Genomic DNA, 17062 nt, shown 5'->3' with positions numbered 1-17062 from the left:
CGACAAGACATATACAGCGTTTACTGTGAATGCAGTCTTTGCTAACGCGGGAACATTGCCTTTAAATGTCAATCACGCTGTAATGCTGAACGTCTGCCATACGGATTGAATAGAGCCCTTAGTGTGAGCAGTGTGTTTGGAGACGCATGCACGCACACACATACACACAATGTTCTGCACAGACAAACTCATGCAAGTGCTCCTGTTCAAATAAATGAAACAAACACACTCCCATTCCATTCACACTCCTGTGTACACACCTAGTGGTCATCTTAACAATGGAGAACAGGAAGGGACATCAGCATATCAGGTATGGCAGCATACAGCCTAATCAGACTATTTTGAGCCTAAAGGTTTAACATGACCTTGACCTGATGGTGCTGAGCTGTAGAACACCATGCCGCGTCTATCTGGCTCTGTGGACAAACAACTTGTCTGAAATGACATATGGACACAATCTGCTAATATCAAACATGTACAGTAATTGATTAGTAAACCAGTTTTACACCAGGTGTTCCAATTCACCAGGTGTCAATTCAGCATCATACAGTTCATTCAAGTGAAATTATATTTCGCAAATCTATTTTTATACAATATATGGCAACTTTTAATTGTTGAATTGAAATTCCGATTCACTCCATGACATTACTGAATGGATGGATCCCAACCCTATTGTTCACAGCCGACCCTTTCAGATCCATGACATTACTGAATGGATGGATCCCAACCCTATTGTTCACAGCCGACCCTTTCAGATCCATGACACTGCTGAATGGATGGATCCCAACCCTATTGTTCACAGCCGACCCTTTCAGATCCATGACATTGCTGAATGGATGGATCCCAACCCTATTGTTCACAGTCGACCCTTTCAGATCCATGACATTACTGAATGGATGGATCCCAACCCTATTGTTCACAGCCGACCCTTTCAGATCCATGACATTACTGAATGGATGGATCCCAACCCTATTGTTCACAGCCGACCCTTTCAGATCCATGACACTGCTGAATGGATGGATCCCAAACCTATTGTTCACAGCCGACCCTTTCAGATCCATGACATTACTGAATGGATGGATCCCAACCCTATTGTTCACAGCCGACCCTTTCAGATCCATGACATTGCTGAATGGATGGATCCCAACCCTATTGTTCACAGCCGACCCTTTCAGATCCATGACACTGCTGAATGGATGGATCCCAACCCTATTGTTCACAGCCGACCCTTTCAGATCCATGACATTACTGAATGGATGGATCCCAACCCTATTGTTCACAGCCGACCCTTTCAGATCCATGACACTGCTGAATGGATGGATCCCAACCCTATTGTTCACAGCCGACCCTTTCAGATCCATGACATTACTGAATGGATGGATCCCAACCCTATTGTTCACAGCCGACCCTTTCAGATCCATGACATTACTGAATGGATGGATCCCAACCCTATTGTTCACAGCCGACCCTTTCAGATCCATGACATTACTGAATGGATGGATCCCAACCCTATTGTTCACAGCCGACCCTTTCAGATCCATGACACTGCTGAATGGATGGATCCCAACCCTATTGTTCACAGCCGACCCTTTCAGATCCATGACATTACTGAATGGATGGATCCCAAACCTATTGTTCACAGCCGACCCTTTCAGATCCATGACATTACTGAATGGATGGATCCCAACCCTATTGTTCACAGCCGACCCTTTCAGATCCATGACATTACTGAATGGATGGATCCCAACCCTATTGTTCACAGCCGACCCTTTCAGATGGGTTTAACCCCTTCAGGACAATGGCTGAGGAAGAAACTAAAGTCACAGTGGGTACTTTATGGCATAAATATGAATGAACAAACTGCTGGCTCATAGGGTTATGTGATTATTCTATTCAGCAATCTGAAATTGAAGGAGAAAGACTTCATCTTAAATAGAACATTTTTCCAGTTTTTCTTCAAATATCATATTAAACGAGTGTACATATAATAGTATCAAAAGGGTTATATACTGTAGGGTTGTAAGTATGACAACAGAATCATTTGGATTTCTGGAGAAAGTTTTTTTTGCTCCCTGTCAAGTCTTGATCTGGGTTTGTTCAGTCAGTAACAACCAGTGTTAAGTAACCTACACTACACACTAAGGTCCCGGTCCGTTTTGAACCCTATCCCCTTCTGTTTACAGTCCTGAAAAAGTCTCTGAAAGTGACCCTTCAACAGAGAGCTAACCAAGGATCAGAGGTTTGTGGTAGTGAAGAACTTTAGCGTGTCAATTCTTTGTTTCTGAGATCTACCTTTGGCAAATGTTTGAAATCAAACTGTTGACCTTGCCTCCATGATCGCCTCCCTCCCTCCATTAGTGAGTCTGGTCCCAGGGCAGTCCTCTACCAGCCAGGCAGCACTCTGCTAGTCACACAGGCCTATTTGGAAAACAACACTACAAAAAAGTGTTGTGTACAAATGTCTCAAAAGGAGTGTGGACACAATCCATCATATCTACTCATAATTTAAAATGATTCAAATGACCATGTGAAGACAGGCAAATCAAAACATTTGGATTCATTGCATAGAAAACGTCTTCTACAAAAGGGCGCAATAGCAAGCAAGACACTTCCAGCTTATATGTGAGCCTGAGAAATGGAACTTCTCTTTATGGGAATAACAGAACAATATGGAGGTCTGGGTCCATCATGGGAAAACAGATGCTTCGCACACATAAAAATCACAAATGTAAGCAAACATGTAAAAGGGTTTAATTGACATTGGTGCTCAAGGGTGCGGGGCATCCCATAACAGAATCAGGGCACCACTATGATCATGTGGTCCCACATAAATGACTATGTATTTTGGTCCAGCCCATTGTTTTAGACACCCTGAAGAGTCCCTGCATGTAACAGAATACTCCATGTATCAAAGGTAGTAAAAAAATGAAAAGACAGCAACTGCCTTCAAGGAAACAATAGCTTAACCATGTAAAGTAGGGGAAAAAGGACATTAAAAACAACACAAAAACCCCATGTAGAAAGCTGAAGGTAGTGTTGGGCTGTGTTTCAGTGTGTGTGTGTGTGTTAGGCCTCGAAGCGTTTGGGGCAGACCATGGGTGCGACCAGGGTCCAGATGTAGAGGATGAGACACACCCAGCACGACGCCATCTTGATCCAGAACACCGACCAGCTGCCATCCAGCAGCTTATCTATCTTATGGTTGTCATAGCTACAGGAAAACAAACATATCACACTCTTAGTGTTATGCTGAACTTAAATGAATAACTACAGAGACACAAGCTAGATAAAGTTTCCCTAGTAACTCTCCGAATAACTGGAACCTAGTTAAAGTTACTACAAGTTACATTTATCACAGTAACTCTCCTACTTACTGGAACCTAGTGTAAAGTTTTCCCAGTAACTCTCCTACTTACTGGAACCTGGTGTAAAGTTTCCCCAGTAACTCTACTACAAGTTACATTTATCACAGTAACTCTCCTACTTACTGGAACCTAGTGTACAGTTTTCCCAGTAACTCTCCTACTTACTGGAACCTGGTGTAAAGTTTCCCCAGTAACTCTACTACAAGTTACATTTATCACAGTAACTCTCCTACTTACTGGAACCTAGTGTACAGTTTTCCCAGTAACTCTCCTACTTACTGGAACCTGGTGTAAAGTTTCCCCAGTAACTCTACTACAAGTTACATTTATCACAGCAAATCTCCTACTTACTGGAACCTAGTTAAAGTTTCCCCAGTAACTCTACTACAAGTTACATTTATAACAGCAACTCTCCTACTTACTGGAACCAAGTTAGTTTCCCCAGTAACTCTACTACAAGTTACATTTATAACAGCAACTCTCCTAACTGGAACCAAGTTAGTTTCCCCAGTAACTCTTATACTTACTGGAACCTAGTGTAAAGTTTCCCCAGTAACTCTTCTACTTACTGGAACCTGGTGTAAAGTTTCCCCAGTAACTCTACTACAAGTTACATTTATAACAGCAACTCTCCTAACTGGAACCAAGTTAGTTTCCCCAGTAACTCTTCTACTTACTGGAACCTAGTGTAAAGTTTTCCCAGTAACTCTCCTACTTACTGGAACCTGGTGTAAAGTTTCCCCAGTAACTCTACTACAAGTTACATTTATCACAGTAACTCTCCTACTTACTGGAACCTAGTGTAAAGTTTTCCCAGTAACTCTCCTACTTACTGGAACCTGGTGTAAAGTTTCCCCAGTAACTCTACTACAAGTTACATTTATCACAGTAACTCTCCTACTTACTGGAACCTAGTGTAAAGTTTTCCCAGTAACTCTCCTACTTACTGGAACCTGGTGTAAAGTTTCCCCAGTAACTCTACTACAAGTTACATTTATCACAGCAACTCTCCTACTTACTGGAACCTAGTTAAAGTTTCCCCAGTAACTCTACTACAAGTTACATTTATAACAGAAACTCTCCTACTTACTGGAACCAAGTTAGTTTCCCCAGTAACTCTTCTACATACTGGAACCTAGTGTAAAGTTTCCCCAGTAACTCTTCTACTTACTGGAACCTGGTGTAAAGTTTCCCCAGTAACTCTACTACAAGTTACATTTATAACAGCAACTCTCCTAACTGGAACCAAGTTAGTTTCCCCAGTAACTCTTCTACTTACTGGAACCTAGTGTAAAGTTTCCCCAGTAACTCTTCTACTTACTGGAACCTAGTGTAACGTTTCCCCAGTAACTCTTCTACTTACTGGAACCTAGTGTAAAGTTTCCCCAGTAACTCTTCTACTTACTGGAACCAGTTGGTGACTGTCATCATGACATACATTGAACCCAGGCAGAAGACAAAGTGGAAGTAGGTGTAGCTGTAGATGGTTCCCCCTCTCTCATCATACAGAACATTTTGGCCTCCTCCAGTCTTCTCCTCATCATAGTCATCTGGACAACACAACCACAACATCACAGCAACATTATTACAACCTTACATCATCGCAGCAACATATACATGTATGATGGACAGAACATTTTCTACCCAATAACACTCTCACCATTTAATATTCCTGATTTCTTTCCATTTTCCTGGTCTATACAATATGTCTCTCCCTCCCCTTTTCCGGACAGGAAACTCCCTGAAAATCAGTAGGTTTCCTGAGAAGGGCTCCTGTTTTCTTAATTCATTGTAATGTTCTAAACTGTACATCTGCTTATTTAAAATATGTTTCCTCTGTGTAATAAATTCCTAAATGAAATGACGTGCTGTTCTTTCCCTGGCTGCAGTGCTGCTATCTTCCACCAGAAGGCAGATGCAGCCTTCTCTCAGGTCTACTGCTACCATCTGATTGGTCTAGCTCCACACCACCATAGTCCCCTCCTGGTAACACTGACATCATCTCTGGTTACTGACCAATGCTGTTCCTGCATCTTTACTGTTAATATGTGTATGAGAGAACATACAAGAACACTGCCTCTTTCTGCTGGTGTTGCAGTAGGGAGATGATAGAAAGAGAACAGTGGGAGGGAGAGAGAATATGTGGGTATTTACCTGTGTCATCTCCAAAGCAGAAACAGCAGCGAGCTCTCTGAAGAAGAGAGGGGAGTTAGTACAACAGGAATGTACCAACCAATCAACTATACATCCCCATTTCACTAAACACACACGTACACACACTAAGCTTGTGTGTGTGTGAGAGAGAGAGAGAGTAGGTCTTCTTACCTCAGTCTCAGGCATGCTGTTCCTACACACACGCAGTGCTGCAGAGCTTCGTCTGGTGGTGGACGTCAAACTACACACACAAACACACACACCAGTAAGTATTCCGTAGAACTGTGTATACCACTACATATGACTAATAAAACTTGAAACACACGCACAGGAATGACAGAAGACATTTTCCCAGTAATTTGTGGTTGAGAATAGCTCAAGTCTTTTACAGAGACGACCACAGGAGATATGTCTGAGCTTAATGTGAAACACATGTGGACAGGCACTACAGATCCAGCCAATCACACACACCCTCTGAACAGCACCAGCCAATCAAAAACACTTTCACATCTGCTCAAGCCAATAAGACATGACCTCACTGCAGCTACAGATCTCTAACCTGGAAGCATTCTAATAGTCTAAAGAGCACAGCCCCTATCCTCTCTGCACTGATCTAAAAACACAGGATAGGTGACAGCAACACGTGTGTGTCGTTGGGAATTTTAGGTTGTTCAGGTGTGGAAATGCTGAATTCAAAAGATAAGGGGAACCACAGCGGTATGTTTAAGGTTTATCACAGACAGTGTGCACACAAGGGTAGACAGAAACATTCTCCAAAGACTCAAGCTCTAAGCCCTCATTATATCCCCCAAGCTGGGATCAGGAGTCACAGAGGTTGAGCATCCTTATCTGTTTGTTCTCTCAGGCCCAGGGTTAGTACCAGGCTCAGTTCCAGGCTCAGGGTCAGTACCAGGCTCAGGCCCAGGCTCAGTGACACTACCAGGGTCAGTACCAGGCTCAGTACCAGGCTCAGTACCTGGCCCAGGGTCAGTACCAGGGTCAGTTCCAGGCTCAGGGTCAGTACCAGGCTCAGGGTCAGGCCCAGGCTCAGTGTCAGTACCAGGCTCAGTACCTGGCCCAGGGTCAGTACCAGGGTCAGTACCAAGCTCAGGCTCAGGCCCAGGCTCAGTGTCACTACCAGGCTCAGTACCAGGCTCAGGGTCAGTACCAGGCTCAGTACCAGGCTCAGTACCTGGCCCAGGGTCAGTACCAGGGTCAGTTCCAGGCTCAGGGTCAGTACCAGGCTCAGGGTCAGGCCCAGGCTCAGTACCAGGCTCAGTACCAGGCTCAGTACCAGGCTCAGTACCTGGCCCAGGGTCAGTACCAGGCTCAGTACCAGTACCAGGCCCAGTACCCGGCTCAGTAACAGGCCCAGGGTCAGTACCAGGCTCAGTACCAGGCCCAGGGTCAGTACCAGGCCCAGTACCAGGCTCAGTAACAGGCCCAGGGTCAGTACCAGGCCCAGTAACAGGCCCAGGGCAAGTACCAGGCTCAGTAACAGGCCCAGGGTCAGTACCAGGCTCAGGGTCAGTACCAGGCTCAGTATCAGGGTCAGTACCAGGCCATAACATAACTGTGTGTGTCTTACCAGGAGTAGAGCACACAGCCGAACATGATGACAGTTCCCACTATTGATACAATCCTCTTGTCGCTCTCTGATCCAGAGTTGAAGGGAAACACACAAACTGTCGTATTCACCCCATTAACCTCCAACACTAAACAGAAACAGAGAGAGAGAGAGGGAGAGAAAAGGAGAGGAGGAAGAATGAGAGAAAACAGGAAAAAGAGGAGGATAATATTTAAGTTTGTTAGTACTGGAGAGCTGCAAGGGCACATCGGACCAGAACACAGTTTAAATGGAGGCATTTTAAGTACAATTTAACAAAAAGCTCTAATGAAGGCCTTGAGGCCGATTCGTAAGTTTAATAAAGAAAAGTGATACTTTAAAGGGTTTCTCTTTACTTTCATGTTATTCAATTGTTACTATGCACCTGCAAGAAAGATGTGCAAGTGCCTTTTGAATTTTAAGTGAAATTTAACAACATGCAAACACATAAAACCTGTTAATAGGTCAATCAGATTGAAACACTGGAGCTCCATGGCTGAGCCTCCAGTCTACTTACTCTCTTTGGGCTTGCTGGAGAAGGCTGAGAAGGTGAGGTACATGACGTACACACTGATCACTCCTGGCTGGAGCAGGCCTGACTTAGGCTGGACTGGAGGGAGAACAGAAGGACTGTTAAAGTGTGTGTGTGTGTGTGTGTGTGTGTGTGTGTGTGTTCCAGTGTGTGTATAGCCTATACTAACGTCTCTGTATGAAGGGCGATATAGCCAGCAGGGTGACTATGAGACAGAGGCTGCTGTTGACCCCCAGGAACACCTTGTTGAGCAGACAAGCCTGAGAGTGTGTGTAGAACAGAGCCATGAACACCACAGCTCCTACTGCCATACTGAACAGCACCAAGGTGACCATGGCCAGTGCTCCATACCACAGACGGTTGTCGTTCACACCTGAACTCCTAAGGATGGGAGGAAGAGAGATGGAGGGAAGGATGGGAGGAAGAGAGATGGATGGGAGGAAGAGAGAGATGGAGGGAAGAATAGGAGGAAGAGAGAGATGAGGGAAGGATGGGAGGAAGAGAGAGATGGAGGGAAAATAGGAGGAAGAGAGAGATGAGGGAAAATAGGAGGAAGAGAGAGATGGAGGGAAGGATGGGAGGAAGAGAGCGATGGAGGGAAGAATAGGAGGAAGAGAGAGATGGAGGGAAGGATAGGAGGAAGAGAGAAATGGAGGGAAGAATAGGAGGAAGAGAGAGATGGAGGGAAGAATAGGAGGAAGAGAGAGATGGAGGGAAGAATAGGAGGAAGAGAGGGATGGAGGGAAGGATAGGAGGAAGAGAGGGATGGAGGGAAGAATAGGAGGAAGAGAGAAATGGATAGGAGGAAGAGAGAGATGGATAGGAGGAAGAGAGAGATGGAGGGAAGGATAGGAGGAAGAGAGAGATGGAGGGAAGAATAGAAGGAAGAGGGAGATGGAGAGAAGGATGGGAGGAAGAGAGAGATGGAGGGAAGAATAGAAGGAAGAGGGAGATGGAGAGAAGGATGGGAGGAAGAGAGATGGAGGGAAGGATAGGAGGAAGAGAGAGATGGAAGGAAGGATAGGAGGAAGAGCGAGATGGAGGGAAGGATAGGAGGAAGAGAGAAATGGAGGGAAGAATAGGAGGAAGAGAGAGATGGAGGGAAGGATAGGAGGAAGAGAGATGGAGGGAAGGATAGGAGGAAGAGAGAGATGGAGGGAAGAATGGGAGGAAGAGAGATGGAGGGAAGGATAGGAGGAAGAGAGAGGTGGAGGGAAGAACGGGAGGAAGAGAGAGATGGAGGGAAGAATGGGAGGAAGAGAGATGGATAGGAGGAAGAGAGATGGAGGGAAGGATAGGAGGAAGAGAGATGGAGGGAAGAATGGGAGGAAGAGAGAGTTGGATGGGAGGAAGAGAGAGATGGAGGGAAGGATAGGAGGAAGAGAGAGATAGAGGGAAGGAAGGATAGGAGGAAGAGAGAGATGGAGGGAAGGAATCATAGGAGGAAGAGAGAGATGGAGGGAAGAATGGGAGGAAAAGAGCGATGGAGGGAAGAATAGGAGGAAGAGAGAGATGGAGGGAAGGATAGGAGGAAGAGAGAAATGGAGGGAAGAATAGGAGGAAGAGAGAGATGGAGGGAAGAATAGGAGGAAGAGAGAGATGGAGGGAAGAATAGGAGGAAGAGAGAGATGGAGGGAAGAATAGGAGGAAGAGAGGGATGAGGGAAGGATAGGAGGAAGAGAGGGATGGAGGGAAGAATAGGAGGAAGAGAGAAATGGATAGGAGGAAGAGAGAGATGGATAGGAGGAAGAGAGAGATGGAGGGAAGAATAGAAGGAATAGGGAGATGGAGAGAAGGATGGGAGGAAGAGAGAGATGGAGGGAAGAATAGAAGGAAGAGGGAGATGGAGAGAAGGATGGGAGGAAGAGAGATGGAGGGAAGGATAGGAGGAAGAGAGAGATGGAGGGAAGGATGGGATGAAGAGAGAGATGGAGGGAAGGATAGGAGGAAGAGAGAGATGGAGGGAAGGATGGGAGGAAGAGAGAGATGGAGGGAAGGATAGGAGGAAGAGCGAGATGGAGGGAAGGATAGGAGGAAGAGAGAGATGGAGGGAAGGATGGGAGGAAGAGAGAGATGGAGGGAAGGATAGGAGGAAGAGAGAGATGGAGGGAAGGATGGGAGGAAGAGAGAGATGGAGGGAAGGATGGGAGGAAGAGAGAGATGGAGGGAAGGATAGGAGGAAGAGAGATGGAGGGAAGGATGGGAGGAAGAGAGAGATGGATGGAAGAATGGGAGGAAGAGAAATGGAGGGAAGGATAGGAGGAAGAGAGAGGTGGAGGGAAGAACGGGAGGAAGAGAGATGGATAGGAGGAAGAGAGATGGAGGGAAGAATGGGAGGAAGAGAGAGGGGGATATAGTTATATTTTATTCCTGAGGCTTGCCAACAACCCTAAACAAGACAGGTTTAGGGTTGTTGGCAAAACTTCCACATCCAGATTACTTTTACTCAGAGCTCTCCAACCCCATCGACACACAGACACAAACACACAAATACACACAGATGCACTAGTACTGATAGATTAACTGACATTTCAGGTATTTTTTAAAATTTTTTTAAACTAATTGACCGCCGTCGGTTCAATTACTTGAATTCCATTTGCTTCAGTTTTTTTCTGTGAGCTCAATGTGCACATTCAGTTTCTTTAGAGATAAATCAGAGCCAGCCTGAACTGTGCAATGTAGAGTTGTAGTTTTCAACAGGCAAATATTCGACAAAGTTTAGCTCATAAAACGTGGCAATTAACTACAATGACCATAATCCATTGCACATGTACTTTTCCGGTCTGTGTTTCTTTTATGCCTGCTACGGAAGAGGCAGAAGAAGACTCAATCGTGAGGGGATATAGAGAGCAGCCGTTGCTTTGTGAGGTACAATATATATACAAAAGTATGTGGACACCCCTTAAAATTAGCAGATTCGGCCGTTTGAGCGTGATGAACGTGATGAATCACACTTCGCTATCAGGCAGTCCGACGGACAAATCTGGTTTTGGCGGATGCCACTACCTGCCCCGAGAACACTACCTGCCCCAATGCTTCCAACTTTGTGGCAATGGTTTAGGGAAGGCCCTATACCCTGTGCACAAAGCGAGGTCCATACAGAAATGGTTTGTCAAGATCAGTGTGGAAGAACTTGACTGGCCTGCACAGAGACCTGACCTCAACCCCATCGAACACCTTTGGGATGAATTGGAACGCCAACTGCGAGCCAGGCCTGATCGCCCAACATCAGTGCCCGACCTCACTAATGCTCTTGTGGCTGAATGGAAGCAAGTCCCCGCAGCAATGTTCCAACATTTAAGTGGGAAGCCTTCCCAGAAGAGTGGAGGCTGTTATAGCAGCAAAGGGGGGACCAACTCCATATTAATGCCCATGATATTGGAATGAGATGTTCAACGAGCTGGGGTCCACATGGTTTTGGTAATGTTGTGCATCTCCACTTGAAAAGACATGATCTAAGTGATTGATAGTTGGTACTCAGCAGTCATAGAGGACTGCCTTATTTACTTTGAAGATCTATAAAATAGGGATTTTGTCAGACAGCATATGCAGCAGCCCTATAGAGATGAGATGACTTGGAATAAAATAATAGTCTTTAAATAAAACAAATGTAATATGTAAAGTGAATAAGTGATGGTTAATAAGCGATAAGCAGTAATGAGCGGTCACGACCATCATGGGATTTTATTAATAGTTTTATTCTGTGTTGTTACAGCATTCAACCCAAAGAATCGAAACTGAAATCGAAAACGTGACTATTTTTTAAATAATTTAACTAAAACCGAACCGCCCTCAAAAAGCACTAATCGCTCAGCACTAAGATACACAGACACACACACACACAGTCACACAGCTGCAGGGGAATTGCAGTGACCTCTTGCCTTATATTCCCAGTCAGTGAAAATGTACAAACAGACTCTAAAGTGGTCCCCTGCCACTCTCATTTCTATTGTGAGTGTGTGTGTGTCTCAGAGGGGGAGAGGAAACTGTGGGTATACACTCAGTTGTCATGTGCATCCTGTCTGCAACTTAAGACACTGACCAAACCCTCCTTTGTACTGTATACAAGACACAATAGCTCTCTCGCCCTGTTTCTCTCTCTCTATCTCCGTCTGTTTCTCTCTCTCTCTCTCCCTCCATTTATCTCTCTCTCTCTCTGTTTCTCTCTCTCTCTCCCTCTGTTTCTCTCTCTCTCTCCCTGTTTCTCTCTCTCCCTGTTTCTCTCTCTCCCTCTGTTTCTCTCTCTCTCTCTGTTTCTGTCTCTCCCTCTGTTTCTCTCTCTCTCCCTCTGTTCCTCTAACCCTCGGTTTCTCTCTCTCTCCCTTGGTTCCTCTCTCTCCATCTCACTCTGTTTCTCTCTCTCTCTCCCTCAGTTTCTCTCTCGCTCCCTTGGTTCCTCTCTCTCCTTCTCCCTGTTTCTCTCTCCCTTGGTTCCTCTCTCTCCATCTCCCTCTGTTTCTCTCTCTCTCCCTTTGTTTCTCTCTCTTTCCTGGGTTTCTTTCTCTTCCTGTTTCTCTATCTCCCCCTGTTTATGTCTCTCTCTCTCCCTCTGTTTCTCTCTCTCCCTGTTTTTCTCTCTCTCCCTCTGTTTCTCGCTCGCTCTCTCACCTGTGTAAATAACATTACACAGGAGTCCATCCTGGCATCCTCCCCTCCTCTCTCTCTCTCCCTCCTTCATACTCTTCCATCTCCAAAATAAGCAATCCTACATAAGGTTAATTCCTCCCTCTTTCTAGTCCTTCTTCCTTCAACACAGCACAGGGATCCATCCTCCTTTCTCCCTCCTTAAGTGCCACCTTCCTCTCTCCCTTCTCAACAACCCTACACATTATTCCCTTCCATATAACATAAATACTGAAGTACTCTAGGCTTGGAGGATGTGTGTCTATCCTATGTAATGGTGTAATTCTGTATTTATGTGTGACTGTTTTGGCTGAAGACATAAAATAAAGCAGCAGGACAAAGAGAGCTTTATTATAAGTATTGGTGTTGTTGTTGTTCTCACCAGTTAGTGTTCCATCTGTGAGCAAAATCCACCAGCAGCATGAGCTGGATCAGCAGGAAGAAGAACCCTCCTCCGGCTCCAACATACCTCCACACTGAGGAGAGACAGGGAGAGGAGGGGAGAGGAAAATACAAGATAGAGACAAAGGAGGAGAGAGGAAATGAAGAGAGAGACAGAGAGAGAGGAGGAGAGAGAAAAAGACAAGATAGAAACAGAGAGAGGAGAGACGAAAATACAAGCGAGAGAGGAGGAGAGAGGAAAAGACAAGAGAGAGACAGAGAGAGAGGAGGAGAGAGGAAAAGACAAGAGAGAGACAGAGAGAGAGGAGGAGAGAGGAAAAGACAAGATAGAGACAGAGAGCGATAGAGAGAGGAAAAGACAAGATAGAGACAGAGAGAGAGGAGGAGAGAGGAAAAGACGAGAGAGACAGAGGTGATGAGAGATGCTCAACATGAGCTCCTGATATATTTCATATTTCTTTGTTTTTAGAATGAGATAAACACTCTAATCGAAAAAGAATTCCAGACAAGAAGTGATGAACAACAACTATATTCATTCAGAATAGAACAGTAATAGAATAGTAACTTTGCGTTTGTAAGGAAGTGCTATTTCTTATGCAAATGACCAGCTTACTGCTATTACATTGCTATAACTGAGACAACGTATTTTCACAGTAAAACATGTTAGGTCCCATACAGGATAGCTCCCACACCCACACACACAGCACACACACATACACACACTAACTGCCGAGGACACACAGATAAGACATACACCCACACATTGCGAGGAGACACAGCCTTGACTTGCCGAGACAAGAACGCACACACATACACACACGCATTGCGAGGACACACAAACTTGCCAAGACACATACACACACTCATTCCCTCTCCTGGGGATGGACTCCAAAGACAAAGAACTCTTCCAAACTGCCAATGGGACGTCGACACCAGTCTGGAGGGAACTGCCAATCAACTACCAGCAACCTACCAGAGGCCAGATCTACCAGAATCTACCTACGTCATACCCATGAATAAAATGACTGCACACAATGTATTCGGGGCTCTTGTCTGAAGGTTCCCTAAGGACTGGACGAACGAAAGTCCGTGCACGCTATGCCAGATATCTCTACACTATAAAATAAACTGTCTTTACTATATCTGATCCACCTTGTCCAGTGTTTCAACTTGTCTCCTGTATCGATTCATCAACACGTTTCAAGTTAAGAAGTTTTGTCTCTAGCTAGCTACACAACAAAGACCTAGCCAGCAGACTAACAAGCTAGCCAGAAGAAACGAGCTAGAAAAAACCTAGCAAGGGGAGTTAATACAACTACATCAAACGACCAAACTGAGTGAGTAAACCAAAATGGAGCACGGACTAACTTTAAACATATCTTCTGTTTTTTTTGTGTGAGGATTTGTCACTCTTTTTGCTGGTTTTTGAACTAAATTAGCGCTAGCTAGCAGCAGACGAACAAATCGGTTGCCATGGCAACGGGGCGGCAGAACAGCGCAGCAGCAGTAGTAGCAGAGCCCACAGGCACCATGTCCCCACTCCCCCTCAGCGCAGAACCCATTCTCTACCATAAAGAGGCCAAAAATGACACAACGAGGAAAGCTTTTAAACAGAAACTACTAAAGGGGAGGCCAGAAACACTTTTTGCAGACCTCTACAAAAACGATGACTTGAGTAATCTCATCTTCCTCACTGACCAGCCAAATGCATGGCGCTCAGCAGTCTGCTCTCACTACCCATCCATAAAGAAATAGGGAATCTGAAATGGGTGGAAGCTGAAAGTCAAAAAGACAGATGACCCTGACAGCACCATGATAACAATCAACCTCTACAAGACTGGGACTGTCATGGTGCAAGGTAACATTAGGCTGTTTGAAACAGACTTTCAGACCATTAAGGAGAGAGCAGAGAGAGAGAAGGACACCACCAGTGACATGCCCTCTCACAAGACAAACTCCACCAGCACCACCCTCACCTCTACTCTCCCCACCCAAAAAGGCACATCCAGCACCTCTCTTCCCACCATAGTGGAGGACACGCCCCAGGAGGAGAGCGACCCCCTCAGTGCAGAGCAGGCTCAGGCCCTCCTCACCACCATGGCTGCCATGAGGGATGAGTTCACCAAACTGGAGGGGGAGGTGGTCCTGCTGAGAGAGAGCGTGAGCAAACAGCAACCAGACAACCACACCTTAGAGGAGCTCCTAACCAAGGTGAGGACAGAGCAGGACAGCAGCCTTGCAACACAGCTGAAAGAAGTTCAGCAAGAGAGAGATGGACTCAAGAGAGAGCTGGCTGATCTAAGAAAGGAGGTGAGAGAGCTCCAAAAAGACAGGCAGAACAGTAATAACGATCTGACCACACTAAGAGAGGAGCTGCAGGAGAGAAAGAGAACAGAGGACAGGCTGCAGGAGCAGCTAGATCACCACTCTATGACCTGCCCTCACACAGCAGAGGAGCCCAGCTCAATCAGCCAGGCTTCCTCAGCCCTGCCTGCTGCACCCCTCCTCCCCAACCCACAGAACAGCCTCCCACTGACAGCAGCACCGGCACAGACCAGCCACACCCCAGCTCCAACACCCACCAGCCCCCCCTCTGCCCCTCCAGTCCAGAAGAAACACTGGCTGACATCGTCCTGTTGATGACCTCAAATGGGAAGTTTGTTCAGGAGAATAAACTTTTCCCTTGACACAAAAGGAGAAAGGCCCATCTCGGGTCGCCAAGCCACATAATCATACACACCGGAAGCAACGACCTGCGTGCTCAGCAGGAGAGGGTGACGACTTCACTACGGGGTGTGATTGAGAAGGCCTCGGCAATCTTCCCCAACTCAAGAATCGTGGTGTCAACCCTTCTATAGAGGAAGGCTTCCACCCTGCCACAATCCAAAGAATAAACGCCAGCCTATCCCAGGACTGTGCCCTGCGACCCAATGTACACCTGGCCCACCATCCCACCCTCGATCTGGACTGTCTCTATGACCATGTTCACTTGTACAAGGACGTCGCGTTAAACCGCAGTCCGACCTCTCCAGCCAGGAACAGCGGAGCAATCTCCACCCCGCCAAGATCACCGAGACAACACCCCGGACCAGCACCCTGGAACCCCCAGCCACGACCACAGCACCACTAACCTCAATGCCCACCACAGCCAGCGCAGCACAGACCACCCCAGCCCAGCTTCAGAGCCACCCAGACGAGGCCTCCCACCCCCCTGCCCCCCACCGCAGACCCACACGTGGAGGAGCCACAGCTCAGCAGGTAGAGCTACGCACAGGTTGTGAAAGGAGCAACTGGCCCAGCCCCCACCAACCAAATGAGTGGCATTAAAAAAATGCTGAGTCTACTATGCTCACATGTGATAGGCCGAGGGTCATGGTAAGATGAGCACAATAACTCCACCATCCTCACACTATACACACACAAGTCGCATGACACAAATTGTTTGTTTATAATCTTAAATTATAAACAAATAACATTTGCATAATAACAGTTTACTTTAATTGAAAAATCTTCTTTTAATAGTTATTGTTGGATTGTGAGTGTTTATCTCATTTTGAAGGTAAAGGGAGAAAAAAAAGGTAGGAAATCTTTTTACGTTGCATGTTGGAATTTACAAGGATCGAAGTGCTCTGCTTTTGGACTAAAGAGCAGAAACCCAGAATTCCTGAAATAAATTGACGTTGATATTGTAGTACTACAGGAAACATGGTGCAGAGGTGATGTTTCCACTGGCTGTCCTCTAGGTTATGGGGAGATAATCATACCATCCACTGGCTGTCCACTAGGTTATAGGGAGATAATCATACCATCCACTGGCTGTCCACTAGGTTATAGGGAGATAATCATACCATCCACTGGCTGTCCACTAGGTTATAGGGAGATAATCATACCATCCACTGGCTGTCCACTAGGTTATAGGGAGATAATCATACCATCCACTAAATGAAAAGGAATCACACAGGGCAGAGACTCAGGGGAAATGCTAATATGGTATACATCTGAACTAATTCATTCTATCGAATTGATCAAAACAGGAGAATTCATTATATGGTTAAAAATCAACAAGGAGGCTATCTTGACAGACAAAAACGTCTTCCTCTGTGCCACATACATTCCCCCCTCAGAGTCACCCTACTTCAATGAAGAGAGTTTCTCCATTCTAGAGGGGGAAATTAGTCACTTTCAGGCCCAAGGCAACGTACCGGTCTGTGGAGATCTGAATGCTGGAACAGCAGAAGAACAAGACACTATTAACAGTCATGGGGATAAACATCTACCAGGAAGCAACGACCTTTCCCTCCCCAAATACCCCCCAGAAACAACTATGACAAAGTGAAAAACAAAAACGGAGTACAGCTCGTCATTCTGTAGTCAATGGCA

General features: G+C 45.9%; 1 protein-coding gene across 1 annotated transcript in view; it reads right to left on the bottom strand.

Annotated features, from left to right (window-relative positions):
- Positions 1 to 2729: 2729 nt before the first annotated feature.
- LOC115140684 (serine incorporator 5-like) overlaps positions 2730 to 17062 on the bottom strand; it is a 62713-nt gene continuing 48380 nt past the window's right edge. Inside the window, exons 5-12 of the mRNA XM_065026706.1 lie at positions 12663 to 12756; positions 7827 to 8038; positions 7643 to 7735; positions 7108 to 7234; positions 5691 to 5760; positions 5520 to 5556; positions 4771 to 4915; positions 2730 to 3211 (exon numbers count right to left, since the gene is read on the bottom strand). Of these exons, the coding sequence (XP_064882778.1) occupies positions 3067 to 3211; positions 4771 to 4915; positions 5520 to 5556; positions 5691 to 5760; positions 7108 to 7234; positions 7643 to 7735; positions 7827 to 8038; positions 12663 to 12756 (923 nt within the window). The 3' untranslated portion in view covers positions 2730 to 3066. The remainder of the gene's footprint in view (positions 3212 to 4770; positions 4916 to 5519; positions 5557 to 5690; positions 5761 to 7107; positions 7235 to 7642; positions 7736 to 7826; positions 8039 to 12662; positions 12757 to 17062) is intronic.

The sequence above is a fragment of the Oncorhynchus nerka genome, linkage group LG13 (assembly GCF_034236695.1).
Source record: "Oncorhynchus nerka isolate Pitt River linkage group LG13, Oner_Uvic_2.0, whole genome shotgun sequence".
NCBI lineage: Eukaryota > Metazoa > Chordata > Actinopteri > Salmoniformes > Salmonidae > Oncorhynchus > Oncorhynchus nerka.
The sequence above is the reverse complement of the archived record's forward strand: the minus strand, read 5'-3'. Positions and strand labels throughout refer to the sequence as shown.